The sequence below is a fragment of the Salvelinus fontinalis genome, chromosome 24 (genome assembly GCF_029448725.1).
Source record: "Salvelinus fontinalis isolate EN_2023a chromosome 24, ASM2944872v1, whole genome shotgun sequence".
Taxonomy (NCBI): domain Eukaryota; kingdom Metazoa; phylum Chordata; class Actinopteri; order Salmoniformes; family Salmonidae; genus Salvelinus; species Salvelinus fontinalis.
In genome coordinates this window covers 572,325-593,378 of record NC_074688.1, presented here as the reverse complement: position 1 = coordinate 593,378, position 21,054 = coordinate 572,325, and the positions used below count along the sequence as shown (strand labels likewise).

At 43.3% G+C, this 21,054-nt stretch overlaps 1 protein-coding gene across 1 annotated transcript; it reads right to left on the bottom strand.

Annotated features, from left to right (window-relative positions):
* Window positions 1-1,047: 1,047 nt before the first annotated feature.
* gmnc (geminin coiled-coil domain containing) lies at window positions 1,048-10,253 on the bottom strand. Its single transcript, XM_055879294.1, has 5 exons — window positions 10,153-10,253; window positions 9,258-9,432; window positions 8,867-8,955; window positions 4,028-4,144; window positions 1,048-3,845 (listed from the first exon to the last, which is right to left on the bottom strand). The coding sequence occupies exons 1-5, from the start codon at window positions 10,153-10,155 to the stop codon at window positions 2,943-2,945; spliced, it is 1,287 nt and encodes a 428-aa protein (XP_055735269.1). The 5' UTR covers window positions 10,156-10,253; the 3' UTR covers window positions 1,048-2,942.
* Window positions 10,254-21,054: the final 10,801 nt, after the last annotated feature.

Below are 21,054 nucleotides of genomic sequence, written 5' to 3'. Positions count from 1 at the left end.
GACCGACCGTGGGTTCACCAGCCAAGCCTCCTGTCTCAGGGTCTGTCTACCTTTATTACATCTTACCAACCCAATCTGGTGGACATCTGTAGGGGCTTTACCTTGTCATTAAGGATAGACCACTCGCTCATGCACCACCATGGCTAACTCTGAGACTGAACTTTCCCTCAGACTCCGTAAGCTCTCAAGGGAGCCCGAGAGGGGGGGTGTATCCCGTCTTTCCACCCCAGGGGATGCAACCCATCGTTACCTTGGTGGGCGGATCAGGGTGGGTATCTCTCCCGGGAGCTGCTGGTCGTCTTTTGTTTTTTAGTAAAGGGGAACAAAAAGCTCCTGGAAAGTGTGAAGAGACAGGTGCCGTAGTGAGCTTAGTTAATGTTAATTAATCCAGGTCGCAATTGTAAATGAGAACGTGTTCTCAATTTGCCTACCTGGTTAAATAAAGGTGAAATAAATAAATAAAAATGTAGCATGGCAGGTCATCCCTGTAACAAGGTTGGCTGGGTGTGGCCTAGGGTGGTCTAGCTGTCTATGCAGACTCCTTCTGATCAGATATACCGCTGCAGCATGGGTTCGAATCCAGCCCACTGCTATTTCAGCACACTCTGCTCTATTGTTTCTCTATATGTCTGTTCTATCCAATAAACAAAAAATATGTGAGTGAGACTGCACCATTCCTTCACAAAAAAATGGTTGGCTTGGTGCGACGATATCTCAATCTGAAGTCCAAGGACTTTGTTCCATCCTTATGCCATTACGTTTCAGATGACTTGTCTTGGGGCAATCTATTGGTTCTCAAACTAGTCTTATGACAACATTTTTACTCAGTTTGTTCAGCATTGATGCAGTTCAAACACACCTACTGCCTACAAGACATGATAATTAGCCAATGAGCTATATGAAAAAAGGTTCAAGAGAGAAAAGGAATCATATCCACAAAAAAAGTGTAAAGGGGTTGAGCAATGAAAAGATGCGGATTCCACTGGTCCTGTGAAGACCACTCTGGTACAGCGACTACATCTAATACCATCACCATCATGGCATAAAGGGTTGCAAAAAAACACGTGAAATGTGATCAAACTGGCTTTCAAATGGATTATGTCAAAGTATGTGGAACAAAATTCACAGCGAAAATTGCTAATCAGTATTTCTTTTTTTGATCACAAACTCAGGTCAACTTACAAAATTATAAAATCACATTGTGTACATATAAAATCAAGAGACAGTGTATTACAGTGGTTTGTAGGGACTGGAAGGGCACATTTTACTCTAGTTTTTGTCGGCAGTGTGTAAAACGCTTTTAGTAGGACCAGGTTTTTTTTCTCACACCAGGAAAAGCTCCCTAGATATGCACCATAGATACACTATATATACAAAAGTATGTGGACACCCCTTCAAATGACTGGATTCAGCTATTTCAGCCACACCTGTTGCTGACAGGTGTATAAAATCGAGCACACAGCCATGCAATCTCCATAGACAAACATTGGTAGTAGAATGGCCTTACTGAAGAGCTCAGTGACTTTCAACGTGGCACCGTCATAGGATGGCACCTTTCCAACAAGTCAGCTTGTCAAATTTCTGCCCTGCTAGAGCTGCTTCGTTCAACTGTAAGTGCTGTCATTGTGAAGTGGAAACGTCTAGGAGCAACAACGTCTGTCCTCGGTTGCAACACTCAGCACCGAGTTCCAAAATGCCTCTGGAAGCAACATCAGCACAAGAACTGTTCGTCGGGAGCTTCATGAAATGGGTTTCCATGGCCGAGTAGCCGCACACAAGCCTAAGATCACCATGCGCAATGCCAAGTCACGGCTGGAGTGGTGTAAAGCTTGCTGGAGTGGTGCAAAGCCCTGACCTCAACCCCTTTGAATACCTTTGGGATGAATTGGAACGCCGACTGAGAGCCAGGCCTAATCGTCCAACATCAGTGCCTGACCTCACTAATGCTCTTGTGGCTGAATGGAAGCGAGTCCCAGCAGCAATGTTCCAACATCTAGTGGAAAGCCTTCCCAGAAGAGTGGAGGGAGGCTGTTATAGCAGCAAAAGGGAGACCAACTCCATATTAATCCCCATTATTTTGGAATGAGATGCTTGACGATCAGGCGTCCATATACTTTTGGTCATGTAGTGTATCCATGGTGTATATCTAGGGAGCGTTTCCTTGGGTACTGGTCAGGTACTGTGCCAGGTTTGATTGAGCCCTGATTGCTAGCATCACAAGTTTTTACTGACCGTTTGAACTGACTAAGAAAAATTCTGTTCCCTATAACATCATTGACACTCAAAGTACGGTTAATATGTAGTAGGATTATTTACACATTAAAATTAAAATTGTAGACTTCTGTCTGGCACTTTTGTCAGGCAGCTGTCTCATTAATGTCTCATTAATAACATTGTTATAGCTTAGAGGTAAATTTGATCAACTTCTACAGGCTACATTTTACAACCTGTTTACTATCTGTAAACTTTGTGTTGTTCTTCTACAGTACAGGTGAAATATTCAATGTGCTCAAGGCTGTAAGCACTAGGCAGTGTGACTTTGCCAAACTGCACTGCTGCTTTAAGGCTGTTTTTTCCAGTTATGTGTATGCAGCTGAAGGGTACAGGGCAGTGTTTTACTTTTCTGTGGTTAACAGTGTTTTACCTCAACAAGGGCAATTGTCTCTGTGGCAGTCATTCTCTCTTTTAGAACAGCAAGTTATCCATCGTCCTTTGGATTAGCAGCTAGCAGCTACCTCCTATGCTTTTCATTCAGGCCTATGCACAAACACAGTTACCTACGCAAAATGGCGATCCTGCGTATTTGCGTCTAGTTATTTGCATCTTGTTACAAATCACGGGGCTGTACATGTCTGCTTATTCTTGCTACGCAACCACGCAGGGTCGCTATTTTGCATAGCTTATTGTAGTTCTTGCGTCTGTCCGTAGGATATAAATGAGGCTTACGGGCCTTGTTTGGGGACCCAGGTGAAGTTCCAGCCTCCCAGGGTGTCCTTGCGGACGAAGGCCTGTCCCTGAGGAAAGCTGTGTGTCTTGAGTCTGACGCTGCTGGAAGGGTTTAGGGACATGCTGAAAGCTAGCTCTGTCCGGCTACGTGGGGTAAACAGTTCAGGGTACTGAGTCGTCACATCACCCCCTACAGGACTGGAGGAGCTACGGCAGTGCGGGCTGGTAGTGTGGTGCAGCCCGGGACTACTGTCCTGAGACAGGTTGGGAGAGGAGGCTAAGATGGGCCTGAATGGCTGTATTGGGTCAATTGACGAGAGAGTGTTGACTAATTGGGGCAATGGGGCGTCATAAGGGGTGGCCTGGAAATTGGGGGTGACTTCTATGCTAGGGCTGTAGGGAGTAGAGGGCACAGTTCCAGTGAAGTTAGAGACGGAGTCTGTAGAGACACTGTAGTCACTGTTGGTGTTAAAGCAGTAATCAGTGTATAGTCCTATACTGGCACCATGACCAGGGCCGTCAATAGGTGTGTCATAAGCGGTGGATTTATGATCGGTTGTTTGGCAGTAGTTACCAGAGGAGTCTGTGATGGAGCTGCATTTGGTGAGGGAGTCAATGGGGGAGTTAAAGCTGTATTCAGTGGATGTTGTATCGATGGTGTCCTCGTCTTTCAGGCCCAAGGTCTGCAGGATCCACAGGTCCACAGGTGGGGTGCTGGCTAGCTCCTCTTCGGAACAGAACTGCAGGGACAAGTTCCGGCAGGTCCGTTTTACCTGAGAACCAAGGAGAAGCTGACTGGCACTGAGGTTCCGGAATTCTCCAACACCATGCAGATTCTGGATTTCGGAATTCCGCTTCCGGTTCCTCCTCCTATCGCCACTCTGAGCAGAGAGAAGTCTCTATGGAAAAGGAGGAACACAGGTAAGGAGGCTGTTTGAGAGAAACTACACCTCTAAACTGGGAAATTGGGCTTTCCAAAGGGCACACTTATTAGGCTACATTTAGAGATAACTAGAGATAAACTCAGCTGAAATTAATCAATCAATCAGCCATGAATGATCTTTGATTATGAAGTAATTACCTTTGTTTTTTCCTCCAACGTTTTCACAAATGAGGAGTTTAAGAATTCTTTGAGATTGTTATTTTCCTCATGCAGTCTTGCCAGTTCACCCTCTCTCTGTATCAACGTGTCTTGAAGCTTAGGAAAATAAAAGACAAATGTGTAAGTATCTACAGTACAAATTATATATTCATTATTTTATTTACTAATTTGAAGAAGAAGACATTTTAGTGGCCCCACTCTTGAAGGCAAAATGAAAACATTTGGTTTTAAAGTGAATTTCCTGCAATTCGACACATTTTGTTATAACACATTTCCTGCAATTCTACCCATTTTGCCATGAGGTGGAGAATTTTTTTGTGGTTTTGTCACGACTTCCGCCGAGGTCGGCTCCTCTCCTTGTTCGGGCGGCGTTTGGCGGTCGATGTCACCGGCTTTCTAGCCATCGCCACTCCATTTGTCATGTATCCATTTGTTTTGTCTTGTTCCCTGCACACCTGGTTTTCATTCCCCAATCAATCTACATGTATCTATTCCTCTGTTCCCCGTCATGTCTTTGTGAAAGATTGTTTGTGTTACGTGTCTATTGTTGACGCGCTAGACTGGTTTGTGTTTTCCGTGGTATTTTCACGAAGATGTTTATTGTTAAACATAATTATTGTAACTGTTTTGCGCATTTTGCACTTTTGACTCAATAAAGTGTGCGCCTGTTCACAAATCTCTGCTCTCCTGCACCTGACTTCGCTACCAGTACGCACACACCTGAGCTAATTTCCTGCAATTCTACACATTTTGCCATGACTTATGCCATTTTAATGATATCTGAGTGAGAGTGACTAGCAAAATCAATGGGGGCCCCCTGGAGGTCGTTATTCGGCCATGATTACTACACGTTTAGACAGCTGCCTAGACTAACTATCAGTTTTTCACAAAACCAGAAGTTAGCTAGTTAGATAAAACCTAGCGTAAGCTAGTTAGATAAACCGTGACACAACTAAAAATGACTAAAACCTTAAATGTAAAGCAAACTAGCTACTACCCAGGAGAAAGCTTATGTTCGTTCCAACATATCAAAGTTTATTCACATTCATGCTAATCAAATCAAACTTTGTCACATACTCCGAATACAACAAGTGTAGACCTTTTGTTATTTTTTATTTAACCTTTATTTAACCAGGTAGGCTAGTTGAGAACAAGTTCTAATTTACAACTGCGACCTGGCCAAGATAAAGCAAAGCAGTTCGACACATACAACAACACAGAGTTACACATGGAATAAACAAACATACAGTCAATAATACAGTAGAAAAAGTCTACATACAGTGTGTGCAAATGAGGTAAGGTAAAGGAGGTAAGGCAATACATAGGCCATAGTGACGAAGTAATTACAACATTGCAATTAAACACTGGAGTGATAGATGTGCAGAAGATGAATGTGCAAGTAGAGATACTGGGGTGCAAAGGAGCAAAACTAAATAAATGAATACAGTATGGGGATGAGGTAGCTGGATGGGCTAATTACAGATGGGCTAGTTACAGATGGGCTAATTACAGATGCAATGATCTATGAGCTGCTCTGACAGCTGGTGCTTAAAGTTAGTGAGGGAGATATGAGTCTCCAGCTTCAGTGATTTTTGCAGTTCGTTCCAGTCATTGTCAGCAGAGAACTGGAAGGAGAGGTGGCCAAAGGAGGAATTTGCTTTGGGGGTGACCAGTGAAATATACCTGTTGGAGCGCGTGCTACGGGTGGGTGCTGCTATGGTGACCAGTGAGCTGTGATAAGGCGGAGCTTTACCTAGCAAAGAATTGTAGATGACCTGGAGCCAGTAGGTTTGGCGACGAGTATGAAGCGAGGGCCAGAGAGCATACAGGTCACGGTGGTGGTTAGAATATGGGGCTTTGGTGACAAAACGGATGACACTGTGATAGACTGCATCCAATTTGTTGAGTAGAGTGTTGGAGGATATTTTGTAAATAACATCGCCGAAGTCGAGGATCGGTAGGATAGTCAGTTTTACGAGGGTATGTTTGGAAGCATGAGTGAAGGATGCTTTGTTGCGAAATAGGAAGCCAATTCAAGATTTAATTTTGGATTGGAGATGCTTAATGTGAGTCTGGAAGGAGAGTTTACAGTCTAACCAGACACCTAGGTAGAGTTGTATGGCATTGAAGCTCGTCTGGAGGTTAGTTAACACAGTGCCCAAAGAAGGGCCAGAATTATACAGAATGGTGTCGTCTGCGTAGAGGTGGATCAGAGAATCACCAGCAGCAAGAGCAACATCATTGATGTATACAGAGAAGAGAGTCGGCCCGAGAATTGAACCCTGTGGCACCCCATAGAGACTGCCAGAGGTCCGGACAACAGGCCCTCCAATTTGACACACTGAACTCTATCAGAGAAGTAGTTGGTGAACCAGGCGAGGCAGTCATTTGAGAAACCAAGCCTGTTGAGTCTGCCGATAAGAACGTGGTGATTGACAGAGTTGAAAGCCTTGGCTAGGTTGATGAATACGGCTGCACAGTATTATCGATGGTGGTTATGATATCGTTTAGGACCTTGAGCGTGGCTGAGGTGCACCCATGACCAGCTCTGAAACCAGATTGCATAGCGGAGAAGGTACGGTGGGATTCGAAATGGTCGGTAATCTGTTTGTTGACTTGGCTTTCGAAGACCTTAGAAAGGCAGGATAGGATAGATATAGGTCTGTAGCAGCTTGGGTCTAGAGTATCTCCCCCTTTGAGGAGGGGGATGACCGCGGCAGCTTTTCAATCTTTGAAGATCTCAGACAATACGAAAGAGAGGTTAAACAGGCTAGTAATAGGGGTTGCAACAATTTCGGCGGATAATTTTAGAAAGATAGGGTCCAGATTGTCTAGCCCGGCTGATTTGTAGGGGTCCAGATTTTGCTAGAAACATGTAGGTATTACAGACTCTGTCAGGGAGAGGTTGAATATGTCAGTGAAGACACTTGCTAGTTGGTCTGCGCATGCTTTGAGTGCAAGTCCTGGTAATCTGTCTGGCCCCGCAGCTTTGTGATTGTTAACCTGTTTAATGGTCTTACTCACATCGGCTATCGAGAGCGTTATCACACAGTCGTCAAGAACAGATCTCATGCATGCTTCAGTGATGCTTGCCTCGAAGCGAGCATACAACTGAGTGTTACTGTGTAACTTTTTATTATTTTTTATTGTTTACTTTAGTTAATTTGGTAAATATTTTCTTAACTCTTCTTGAACTGCATTGTTGGTTAAGGGCTTCTAAGTAGGCATTTCACGGTAAGGTCTACACTTGTTGTATTCAGTGCATGTGACAAATAAAGTTTGATTTGATTGGAGGTGGTATACACCTCAATGCCATTGGATGAATCCCGGAACGTATTCCAGTCTGTGTTGGCAAAACAGTCCTGTAGCGTAACATCCGTGTCATCTGACCAATTCCGTATTGAGTGAGTCACTGGTACTTCCTACTTTAGATTTTGCTTGTAAACAGGAATCAGGAGGATAGAATTATGGTTAGATTTGCCAAATGGAGGGCGGGGGAGAGCTTTGTATGCATCTCTGTGTGTGGAGTAAAGGTGGTCTAGAGTTTTTTTCCCTCTGGTTGCACATGTGACATGCTGGTAGAAATGAGGTAAAACGGATTTAAGTTCGCCTGCATTAAAGTCCCCGGCCACTAGGATCGCCGCCTCTGGATGAGCATTTTCTTGTTTGCTTATGGCCTTTATATAGTTGGTTGAGTGCAGTCTTAGTGTCTGCATCGGTTTGTGGTGGTAAATAGACGTCTATGAATAATATAGGTGAGAACTCTCTTGGTAGATAGTGTGGTCTACAGCTTATTATAAGGTACTCTACTTTAGGCGAGCAATACCTTGTGACTTCTTTAATATTAGACATCGTGCACCAGCTGTTATTGACAAATAGACACACAATCCCACTCCTCATCTTACCAGACGTAGCTTCTCTGTTTTGCCAGTTCGTGGAAAATCCCCCCAGCTCCATATTATCTGTGTCGTTGTTCAGCCAAGACTCGGTGAAACATAAGATATTACAGTTTTTAATGTCCCGTTGGTAGGCTAATCTTGATCGTAGGTCATCGATTTTATTTTCCAATGATTGCACGTTGGCCAATAGAACGGATGGAAGTGGGGGTTTACTTGCTCACCTATGAATTCCCGAGAAAGTAGTATATAATTCTCATTGGACTCATTAAAGGAAAAAGCTTCTTCCAGTTCGAGGTGAGTAATCGCTGTTCTGAAGCCCAGAAGTTGTTTTTGGTCATAAAAGACGGCAGCAGCAGCAACATTATGTACAAAATAAGTAAAAAAATAAGTTACAAACAATGCAAAAAAAATAACAAAATAGCACAGTTGGTTACGAGCAGGTAAAACGTCAGCCATCGTCTCCAGCGCCATTATTCAGCCCTTTTGTACACGTTTTACTTAAACGTACTTTGTGGATGCCAACAACAATTACTTTTCCATGTGCGGTGAGTAATGATGGTGGTGCTGCACAGTGATTCTTCTCTCACACACACACTGCCACAATACTTGTAACAACCGAGAGTGAGAATGAAGCAGCCAGTGGAGGTGGGGGAAGTGACTCACATTCCAGCAGCAGAGGCCTTTTCAAAATAAAAGTTCCTCAATGAATCTGGTGAGAAAAAAAATCAAAATAAAAGTCTCGCGAAATGCTGTATTTATTTGAGATGGGGGGCATTTGACCTGCTTCTAACATTGGGGGGAGATGTCCCCCCTGTCCCTCTGGCTCCTATGCCCCTGTACACAGGTAGCACCTGAAATTGCCCCTGCACACAGGTAGCACCTGAATAAACCCTCCAGTTTTGTTAGTGTAAATAGCTACCTGCTTGTTTCTCTGCAAATGTGGTGACAGGTGGTCAGTCCAGATTGGGTCAGGTCGAGAGGCCCCCAAGTCCAAGCAGGAGTAGAGTTCTAGATGGGAGAGAAGACAGAGACATGGACCTAAATATCAGAAATACACCAATAATAGCTGCAAATAGCAGTAAAGGCCTGTGATAGATAGGCCTACATGAGTAAGTAATGTGTCCAGTAGAGAAAATAAAAACATTATTTGAAGAAAAAAAAACAGAAGCCTTAGGATGTGATTTTAAATCAATCCTACTATGTGATATCCAAATTAGGAAAATTCCAGTGATAAACGAGCCAGCCACATGGAGTCTCGCGCTGAACCTGGCATATCACTGCGAAGTAAATTTTAATTTCAACAGACTTACCCCGCTGTGTTGGCTCGTGCTGGCAGGCTGTGTCGTCCGGGGGACCAGCGGCCCAAAAGGAGGCCACAGTCACCGTGGAAACGTCAACACTGTCTGCCGACGTTGGGGCTGGGTAAGGGCAGTTGTAGAGTTGGCCCCCTACAAAGCTCAGATCTTGACAAGTCAGGGCAGTGCTCTGTAAAACAAATAGGCACGAGGGATACCTCATCAATAAAGTGAAAGTTTATCAATAAAAGGCCTAATTGTAAATTATAACATATTCATAATTATCAATTGTGACAATAATCCATCACCTAATGCAGACAGATGTGATTAATTGGGATAAATGGTGATAAATTGTGAACTCTCTCTGTCTCTCTTACTTTCTAGCATGGAACTATTAAAAAAATTGGCTTCAATGAAGCTTAGATGCACCATCCTTATTTGATGTGAATTCCAGTCAGATCGAATAAACACACTATCAGATGTAAATATAACTGAATAATTAAATCAACGCCACAAGCAATCCACAATTTCCCATGCCGTAATGTGATATACGGAAAAATTTCCTCGAGAGTTATAGCGATCAACATGATCTATCTACCTGTTGCGTCTGCCTTATCCAGACTGTGCAAATTCTCGATCATGACTCCCGCTCACAAAATCTCAGCACTTCAGTCAACATTGTAGGTAGGCTACGCTGTTTTACAAAACTTGAATCAAATGTATTTACAAAACTAGTCACATGGAAATGTGCAAATGCACCGAATTGCCGGTGAACACTGTGCGTAAAAATGCGCATCATGGTCACCATGCGCTGATGAACACTAACACAACAATAAAGTACATATTATTAGGAAAATGGACAACAAGACATATATGTTTAACTTTCAAATTTCGTGACCAAGACACTCACCATGGTGAAGGTAGGGTCACACGGAGTAGGGTGCGTGTGGGGCTCGGGAACGCTCCGAACCTGCAAGGAAAACTGCTGCGTGGGTTGGGGGAGGTGAGAAAGTAGACTACAACTAATCTTAATTTTGCAGTAGCGGTAAAGGCTGAGCTCTATCCCCTCTCTACAAGCAATCTGATTTGACGATCTAAAGCTGTCAAACTTGTGACGTGTGATATTGGACAGTTGGTGTCTTGGTGATCCACATCTACGCCGCTTGTTTCATTTAATAAGAACGAATTAAGATGCGCTGTTATGCACGTCTCTTAATGTAATGGCCTACACTGATACTTATTGTATTTTGCAAGGTGCATGAGTATGTAGCCGCATCATCAAGACATTCTGCTCAGATGGAGATATGATGGAGAGTTAAAAAAAAATAATCTTAGGGCATCTGTGCGCGGGACTCCGTCCATTGGATGGCGCAGAGTTAATATTTAAACCAACAGATAGACATGGGGAATGAATCGTCTGTCATGGGTAGACATGCATATACCCCCACCTCAACTCAACTGGCAGTTAAAAGAAAGGAACATACCTTTGAGTGATACATTAACATGGCATTGTATGAGACATGAGGTAAGAGAGAGAGAGAGAAGGGAGGGGCAGATTTGAGGAAGGAGGAGGAAGAGGGTAGGGGTGTACTGTATTTATTGTAATGATGCTGGTGGTATATTTTCTGAATGATTTCTAGCTTCAACTGTGCATTGGATCAATTGAGCAATAGACCGTTGGCTGCGTACATGTTCCAGAGAATGAGGAATGAGTTAGTGAGACATTCCATCCCCAGTGTCATATTGCATGATAGCTTAAAGGTCCTGAACAGTCATTCTGAAAATAAATGTTTCTCTCATGGCTAACTACCAATAGGATGCTTGAAAAGAGGCTATGTCAAGTAAAAGAAACATGATTTTGACTGATCTAGTTTCTCTAATGTTTATTATCATTACCCTCACACCTCATGATTATATTTGCACATACAGAGCATTCGGAAAGTATTCAGACCACTTTACTTTTTTCATATTTTTGTTATGTTACAGTCTATAATTGATACAATTGCATTTTTCCCCTCATCAATTTACACACAATACCCCTTAATGACAAAGCAAAAACAGGATTTTAGACCTTTTGCAAATGTATATAAAAAATAAACGGAAATATCACATTTACATAAGAATTCAGACACTTTACTAAGTACTTTGTTGAAGCACCTTTGGCAGCGATTACATCCTTGAGTCTTCTTGGGTATGATGCTACAAGGTTGGCACTCTGGTTTTGGGGAGTTTCTCCCATTCTCTCTGCAGATCCTCTCCATCTCTGTCAGGTTGGATGGGGAGCGTCGCTGCACAGCTATTTTCAGGTCTCTCCAGAGATGTTCGATCGGGTTCAAGTCTGGGCTCTGGCTGGGCCACTCAAGGACACCTGCGTTGTCTTGGCAGTGTGCTTAGGGTCATTGTCTTGTTGGAAGGTGAACCTTCGCCCCAGTCTGAGGTCCTGAGCGCTCCGGAGCAGGTTTTCATCAAGGATCTCTCTGTACTTTGCTTCGTTCTTCCTTTGCTCGATCCTGACTAGTCTCCCAGTCTCTGCAGCTGAAAAACATTCCCACAGCATGATGCTGCCACCACCATGCTTTCCTCCAGACGTGACGCTTAGCATTCGGGCCAAAGAGTTCAATCTTGGTTTCATCAGACCAGAGAGCTCTATCAGAGTGACCCTCGGGTTCTTGTTCACCTCCCTGACAAAGCAAGGCCCTCCCCCGATTGCTCAGTTTGGCCAGGAGGCCAGCTCTATGAAGAGTCTTGGTGGTTCCAAACTTCTTCCTTTTAAGAATGATGGAGGAAACTGTGTTCTTGGGTACCTTCAATGCTGCAGACATGTTTCGGTAGCCTTCCCCAGATCTCTGCTTCGACGCAATCCTGTCTCGGAGCTGTGCAGACAATTCCTTCAAACTCATGGCTTGATTTTTGCTCTGACCTGCACTGTCCTATGTGGGACCTTATGTACAGGTGTGTGCCTTTCCAAATCATGTCCAATCAATTGAATGTACCACAGGTGGACTCCAATCAAGTTGTAGAAACATCTCAAGGATGATCAATTGCATGCCTGTGGCGGCAGGGTAGCCTAGTGGTTAGAGCGTTGGGCTAGTAACTGAAAAGTTGCAAGTTCAAATCCCTGAGCTGACAAGGTACAAATCTGTTGTTCTACCCCTGAACAAGGCAGTTAACCCACTGTTCCTATACCATCATTGAAAATAAGAGTTTTTTCTTAACTGACTTGCCTGGTTAAATAAAGGTCAAATGGAAACAGGTTACACCTGGTCTCAATTTCCAGTCTCATAGCAAAGGGTTTGAATCTAAATAAGGTATTTATGTTTTTTATTTTTTAGACAGACAGACACACACACACATCCCTTTGGTGGTTCAGCTCTGGTCATACCTTTGTTTCAGACCAGGTCATTAAAGACCAGGTATCATATAATGGATCCTACTGTATCAGATATTTATGTAGTTGCTGCTGTATATTAACTAATATACATGGGTTCTAACTTGAAACATGTGTTGTTAGTTTACAAATGTTTGCTCCCCACACATGAAAACCACGAAGACTACTGGAAAGGCCCGAACGCAAGATGGTAATTTTGATGACTCACAGTGAGCCTACTGTACATGATAAGCTGATGTGCAACAAGTTTAAGTATGGAACACGTCTGTGAGGATTTTTGTACACTATTCACAACATATTTACACAATTGCAATCTTTATAGAATAAAAATCTAATTTAATCAATTACATGTGGAAAAACCTATTTGAGTGAACATTATCACGCCAGCAGCAGATGAAACAGAAAGTGTATTCTCTCCTCCCTCTCTCCCTGGTTTTAGCTTGCAGCTATCACTGTCTAGCTGGCTAGCTTTAGGATATTTACTAGCCCAAACCAGTAACAAACTTAGCTGTTATCGACATATGGCAGTTACACAAACAAACTCTAGCTCACTTATTTTGAAAGCTAGAAAGAAACAGAAACAGAAATGGAGATAGAGGATAGCTAGCTGTAGCAAGCTAATGTTAGCTGATGCCTCTTCAGCAAAAAACAACTGTGACAACATCGATCCTTAGATTTTAAAAAAAACTCTCCCATTGAACAAAATCCACAATCCACCCCTCTAAAGAAAGCCTGTCTCTGGGACTTCTCCTGAATTACCCCAGATCCACGATCAGATCCATGACCAAAGCGTCACATTTAAATTTAGCTCGCAAGAAGGCTCTATAGAAAACTCCCCCAGCAGCACAGACACCATCCAACGAGCCATCCACACACACAGAGAGCCCAAGTGCAGACAGCCAGCAGCTCCCAAAACACAACTTATGCGTCAAGCTCCAAAAATAAACTTTCCCATTGAGCAAAATCCACAACCCATCACTCCATCACTCCTTTGTCCCGAAATGCCACCAGATCCACGATTGAATACATGGCCATTTCGGTTTAGCTCGCCATCCACACATATAGACACGCACACAGTTTCAGCCCCAGCCACAGGGTTCTATACAGAAACATTGACCTCCATCGCGACCAAAACTGCTCTTTTCCCATAGGCTTGTACTATCTGTAGAATGACAGCACCTGTTAGTTACCAACGGCTGGCAGACGCGTTCATTTGGTTACTTTAGCATCAATCAGTGTTATTTAGATGGAAGAACTGAGCTAAATGCAGCAGCTCTATAGCTATCTAACTTTAGCATAGATGTAGTAAGCTAGCTCTTTCACTTACCAGGTGAAGCCCTGATAGTGCTCTGTCTCTGCTGGTGCTGCAGCCACGTTGTTGATATGGACAGCATCTACTTTGAAAAAAAATTAGTTTTGCTGAAGCCCTCCTTCCATTGTTGATAGCCATGGAAGTTCTCAAGGATGAAATGTGCCCCGCAGATTGACGAGTAGATGCCAATTTCGCCCACCTCCTTCTCACAAATGTATTCCACTTTTTACAAACTGTTTAATTTGCGTGGCCATAGAGACATACTGACATTTGTATAGCAAGTGTTGCTACACCCTGCTACCACACAAAGCGTGGCCATCTTGATTAATAAAAATGCAATTGCTAGCTAGCTCCATATCACTAACCTACAAGTGTTTTTTGCTTTTTTTTCACAAGTGTATAAAGGGTGAGCATGGATTTTTATTTCCTCACTGTGTGATGCTGACTGTCGCTGTGGGACTGTGTCCGAAGTTAGAGCTGATTTGTTAGAGCTGACTTTTAGAACAATATTACAGTATTATTAAAACATTTTTAAGTTTTTAATTTGGGAATGTTTTCTTGGGGTGCCCTAAGTTACTATTACATACGTTTCTGGCCTTTAGAAATAGCTTCTACATGCCCTTTAAGTGTGGTCCTCTGTGTGGTTTTGTTTTGTTTTGTTTTCAGTGTTGCAGAGAGGAGGAGGGGCTGTGCAGGCAGCGAGAACCTGTTTTTGTTTCGCCAAAGCTTTGCTTTGGCAGGAGAAGTGGGCACCGAGGGTTTTGCTGGTCCTTTCTGTCTTAATTGCAGGGTTTTAGAGTGACTTTGTGAAGTGTTCCAGGGGTGGCGAGGAGTAGGAGGGGCAAAGGAGGTGGGGGACGTGAGTGTTAGTGTTTACTCCTATCTTCTCTAACTGACAATTAAAGGGATAAGAACTTCTCTCCTTTCACTCGTCATGGCCTCTTTTCCCTCTCTCCGATTAAGATCCTCACCCCCTCCCATTTGCCATTGAAGTAAAACTATACATAGCCAAAGGATTTCTGTGCGTGCCAACGTACCTGTTTGGAAATCTGACTGAATCCCCCTTGAAGCAACTGAGTTTAGAAACCTTTCATGTAAAGTCTTAGTACTACCATTGCAAATATGGTAATTTATGACGCCTTTATCCAACACAACAGACTGTCATCATACACACATATTCTGAACATGTGACCCACGTTACAAACATGGTGGGAACACTAGTCCATGGCTCCACCAATCCAATGCTTTTAGGTTCGTGGGAAGTAGTGAATGAGTGCATACTTCAGATGAAAGTAGATATTATTGGTACACAGGCAGGAAAGTGGGAGAAGGAATGAAGCAATATACTGAGGAGCAATATACTGTATGTATGTCAGAAGCTGGGGACTATTACCGCAAGACCTCAGGCTCTGCACATCCCCTACATTTTTTGGGACACTTTGCGCTATACCAGTGCCAGATAAACCACTAGCAGTAAAAGGCCTAAGTGTTGTCATTACGCCTTTGTGTTAAATTAATGACTGTTTTCGTCCCTCTCCCCTCCACCACCGCCCTGTGCCCTCCTGCCGGCATCATTTTGGATCATTATTTTTTTACTTTTCCGACTCAAGATTGAGCTACATAAAGTAGCTTAACTGCTCTACCTGTAACTGATGTAGTTTCTTTAAAATTTTTTTTTTATCAACATGGTCTGTTTCAACATATCTGTGGAAATAATGTACGTATGCAGAAAAATGTATCTTCTGTTTGGTCACTATATACAAGCAAAGGTGTGATATGAACACATGCAAAAAGTTGCTGCAGGTTTTCTTGACCTTTTTGGTATTTCATACCCGTATCCATCCCTTATCCCTGGTAAATTCTCCCTTCTCATCATCCAAATCCTTACTTTGGCCTCAATGCATTTTCTGTCAGAATTGTTTAAAACGTAGAACACCGTTTCTAGCTAATCATTTCTTTGCACCCCACCACACCCCTGATTCAGACAACCGTTTAATGCATTTTGGTTTGAAGGCACCCTTACAGTATGTGTGAGTGAGTGAGTGAGTGAGTGAGTGAGTGAGTGAGTGAGTGAGCGTCTTTGTATATGTGTCGCTTTGTGTATGCAGTCATGTGTGCGTACGTACGTGCGTGTGTGTATATGTGCGCGAGCAGGGAATCCTGAAAGTGTGTCCAGACAGTGGAAATGGAGGGCAGTTTCGAGGCCAGAGTCAGGACACTGCTTTAAATCCATTGTTAGCAGGACAGAAACACTTTCGTAAGCAGTCAGATCCTCAGATTCAGTCGCCCCTCCCCTGCCCCTCCACCTCCTTAAAGTTAATCCAAATGACAACATTTGCTGTACGCTGTAAGCAGTCTATGGACAAGATCTGACAGCAATCCATGCTTTGGTGTTGTTTACCTGACCACTAAAACTAAATGCTGCCTTTTTAGCATTTGTCAATGTTACCGATATTAGATATTTTTGCACTTTATGTACCTTCATTGTGCTATACAATTAATTTTAGATACTTTTGGATGATTTTGAAAAATGTCTAATATCGGTACCATTGACTTGCATTTAATTTGCAGTGCCCAGTTAAACAAAACCAAAGCATGGATTGCTGTCATACTGTACCTTGTCCATAGACATCTTTACAGGGTAAGGAAACCAATAAGTAATCGTGTAATTTGCGTGAACTGTCCTTTAACTCCCTCCATTACCCCCCTCACCACACTCTCCCTCTATCTATCCTTTCACTCTTTTACCCCTTCACAGTTCTATCCCTACATCTGTCTATCCCTCCATACTCTCCACCCCTCCATCCCCCTAACTCCCTCCATCCATCCATCCATCCATCCATCCATCCATCCATCCATCCATCCATCCATCCATCCATCCATACACTCCTTTACCCCTTCACAGCTCTATCCCTACATACTCTCCACCTCTCCATCCCCTTAACTCCCTCCATACACCATCCATCCATCCATCCATACCTCCACTCCTTTACCCCTTCACAGCTCTATCTCTACATCTGTGTATCCCTCCATACTCTCCACCCCTCCATCCCCTTAACTCCCTCCCTCCCCCTCCCATCCATCCATCCATCCATCCATCCATCCATCCATCCATCCATCCATCCACTTCTTCACAGCTCTATCTCTACATCTGTCTATCCCTCCATATCCTGTACACCTCCACCTCTATCCCCCCTCCACTCCTCCACCCCTCCACCTTCCCCACTATCTTCGGCTAGACGGTGACTAACATACTATCCATTCGGACCCCCCCTACTTCTTAGCCAGTTGGCCAGTTAATTGCTCCGTGTTCAGGGCCAGTAACGAGGCTGTACAGGTGGGCTACCTGGGAGTCTAACCCCGTGGCCCTAGCACAGATGTCAGCTCGGCCTGCCCTTTCTCTGCTGCACCCCCCCTGCAGAGAGCTCTAATGACAGGGGGCTGCAGACAATGGATTTGTTGGGCAACAAGCGGGCCACTCTGGCTGCCTGCAACCTGTTGTTAAGTGGTAAACAGGCCTTTTGAACTGTTCCCTGTCTGCATGAGGCCTGGTTCACACTGAGTTAACATGTTGGCTCCAGAAACTATAGATTTGAGGCCAGGATTCTATCCAAGCCTAACTATAGAGCAGCCCACTTGTATAGGTCATTTATGGGTGAGCTGACATGTGCAGCGTTTACCATAACGCAACATCTGCAAATGTCGGGAGAAACGCTTTTGAAAGCTGAATTGTCGGCTGTGTAAAGAGTGACCTGCGCTACAGTGCGGCTCGGATTGAATCCCAGCCTGCGTTTCAGTAAAAGAGTGAAGTAATCCATTATTGGTAATCCACTGATCCATTGAAGGTAAACAGAGGTAAGTTCTGTTTTAAATTATGTTTAGAGGAACAACATAGGCTAATGTATGATGTACTCCACTAAGGGCCAATTCCTAACTTTAGATCAACTCATGTCAATGGGAGAAGTGCAAAAACTTGAGTCAGGAGTTAAGCACATCCATTTCAAGTTAGGATTTCACCTTAGTTGACAAGGTCTAAATCACCAGCACTGACCGCTACCTAAACAATTAACATTTATGCAAACAAGAAATTCTGTGAACTACGGGCTTAGTACATTTCAACATCTCACAGCTCTGGCTTCGCAAGCACCTAACTTTTCAAGAACCATCAAAGTTAACCATTGACTGCTATGGCACATATTATGCTAATCAGCAACCTACTCCATACATGTTGTGTGTGTCATCATACTATTTGCTAATTTACCACAATATAAACAGGGTTGCCTACAATAATAGTCCAACAATGTGCGCCACGTGTTCTCAAAAGCACCTGTGGAGAGTGTCTAAAGTCACAGCCTGGCACGCTTGACTTCTTCACGGGGGGCCTCTTAACTTCCACCTGTCCCCTCCTTAAATCCATTTGGTGTTAACCCCCCCTCCTCCTGCTCAGACCATATATGATTATTAACCTCCTTCCACAGTGACTGTCCGTATCTGGCTGTTACCTATCAATGCTGTGGCAAGAGCCTACTCCGTTAGTTAGCGACGTGCTGCTAATCTTCTTTCATCTCAACAATAGTCACCTGCTGAGAGCCTTGTGCCAATTAAGCCCTCAGCTCCCAGAGAGCCCCAGAGAGCAATGCAGAGAGTGTCCCGCCCTGCACTGGCCCAGAGCATGAGTCCTTCTCGTCCCCCAAACGGACCAGCCCAGCTGCCCCAGGCGTGCCGAGGACCTAGGAGGACCCCCTTTCCCTATCGTGGTATGCCACTGGCAAGGGAAGCCCTAAACCAGGTCCTTTTGTTTGGAGTAGGAGAGACATATTGGTTCTTGCAGGACGTGTGTGTCGCCCCCCCGTCCCCCCGTGACGAGGCGTGATTCTGCTGCCCTCCACGCTGACATCAAAGTAGTGCCAGTCAAAGGATACAGGGAGGAGAGATATGCTTGTAGAATAGTAGCGGGGACTCCAAGATACTACAGACACTTAAAACAGCTTTTTAGCCCATAAGAGTCTAATCTCTGTCTAAACCGGGGAGCCCTTTCTGCAATTAACTCCACGCAAACACATTGAATAACAGATTCACTACATGGAACAAGAGATAGTCCCAAAAGGAAGGAAGTTTGTTCTGAAGTGTTGGTCCTATATCTGAGACATATAAGAAAGTTCTGGAAACATTTTAAAATATATTTTTCTACATGTATTTAACCCTTTGTGTTTGCACTAAATAGTCTCCATATTTACAGTGCCGTGAAAAATGATTTGCCCCCTTTCAGATTTTCTATAATTTTGCATATTTATGATACCGAATGTTATCAGATCTTCAACCAAACCTTATATTATATCAAAGGAACCTGAATGTACACCTATTTTATTTATTTATTTAACAAAGATGTAACACCCAATTCCCCTGTGTGGAAAAGTAATTGCCCCCTTACACTCAATAACACCCACTATTGCATGCAGAACTGATTTAACTCAGCAACATTTGTGGGTTCCATCAGACCATTGGGTTCTTTGTCACGTCCCTGACTTAACTTCACTAGGGTAGGGGGCAGCATTTGGAATTTTGGATGAAATGCATGCCCAATTTAAACTGCCTGCTTCTCAGGCCCAGAAGATATGATATGCATATAACTGGTAGATTTGGATAGAAAACACTCTAAAGTTTCCAAACTGTTAAAATAGTGTCTGTGAGTATAACAGAACTGATTTGGCAGGCAAAAACCTGAGAAGAATCCATTCAGGAAGTCGTTTTCTTTTTGGTTTTGTAGTTCAATGCCATTTCTATTCAATGCCATTACAGTATCCATTGACTTAGGACTCAAACTGCACTTTTTATCCCTTCCACTAGTCTTTAGAAACAGTCAACAGTCTTTAGAAATAGTTTCAGGCTTGTATTCTGAAAAATTAGGGAATAAGAGCATTTGGAATGACTGGACGCTAAAGTGTCGCAGAGCTTTTTCATGCACTCGACAGAGAGAGAGCAATTCTTGTTTACCTTTAAGTGCTATCAACACAGATCTGTCTATCGCAGTATCAGAGCTAATCAATAGATATTCACATTCACTGACACACTTAGGTGACAGAACACACACACACACACACACACACACACACACACACACACACACACACACACACACACACCGCTTTGCCATTCAATAATTGTCTACATTTGGGTCGAGTTAAAATGTTGTTACATAGTACAAATGTCAAATATTACATTTGAAGGTCACTCGACTAAAGACATGGACTAATGACTCATTACTTAATAACTGTATTTTGTTCATAAAGCACTTTTCACAATCCCCCAAATGTACTGTAACATTTGTATTTAAAATAAACCGTGATAGAATGAAAGCGTACCAGAACACGCTTCAGTAGTTGAACTAAAGACAAAAACGAGCCACATACCGTACCGTAGGCAAAAAGCAGGCACAAATGCATAAAAAAACTAACTAAAAGTACATTTAACAGAGCTATAAATAGTGCCTTAAGAGCATATTAGCATTGGAATGAGACACTGATGACTTATCCATCCATTGATCTATTAATTCACAAGAACACATCAGTAAGAGGGCTGTGCTTCCTCCTGTCTCTTTTCACACTACAAGAGCAGTTACTTGTACATTAATGTTCAGTGGGAAAAATACATGCTCGCAACAGTCTTACTACGGGGATTCTGTTCCTGGCAGCTGATACACCGTGGTCTGTAGGAATTCCCATGCTGGGGTACAGTGGAAAAGTTGATAATAGGACTTGAAACACACATCCAGTGCCCCAAGCAGTGTACTTTGCTCCAATGCCAGTCCACTAATGACTGTAAACAGCTGTGAGCAGTGCTCAAGAGCCAACACATATGGATAGGGTCTCGTCACCTCCGCCTGGTGCAGGTACTCAATCATGGTGGTCCCAACCTGTTAGATAAATCATTTGATTGTCCTTGAAGAGTGAGATCCAGTTATCAGTGTTTCCCCGGGAAATCCGGGTTTAAAATGTAGAAGTCCCCAGCAATCTGTAGTAAAGCAGACAATTCTTTTTTAGAAATTTTTGTTTTACTTTATTTTTTTGGGACAAACATAAACATATGACAAAAACAATAGACAACTTAAAATA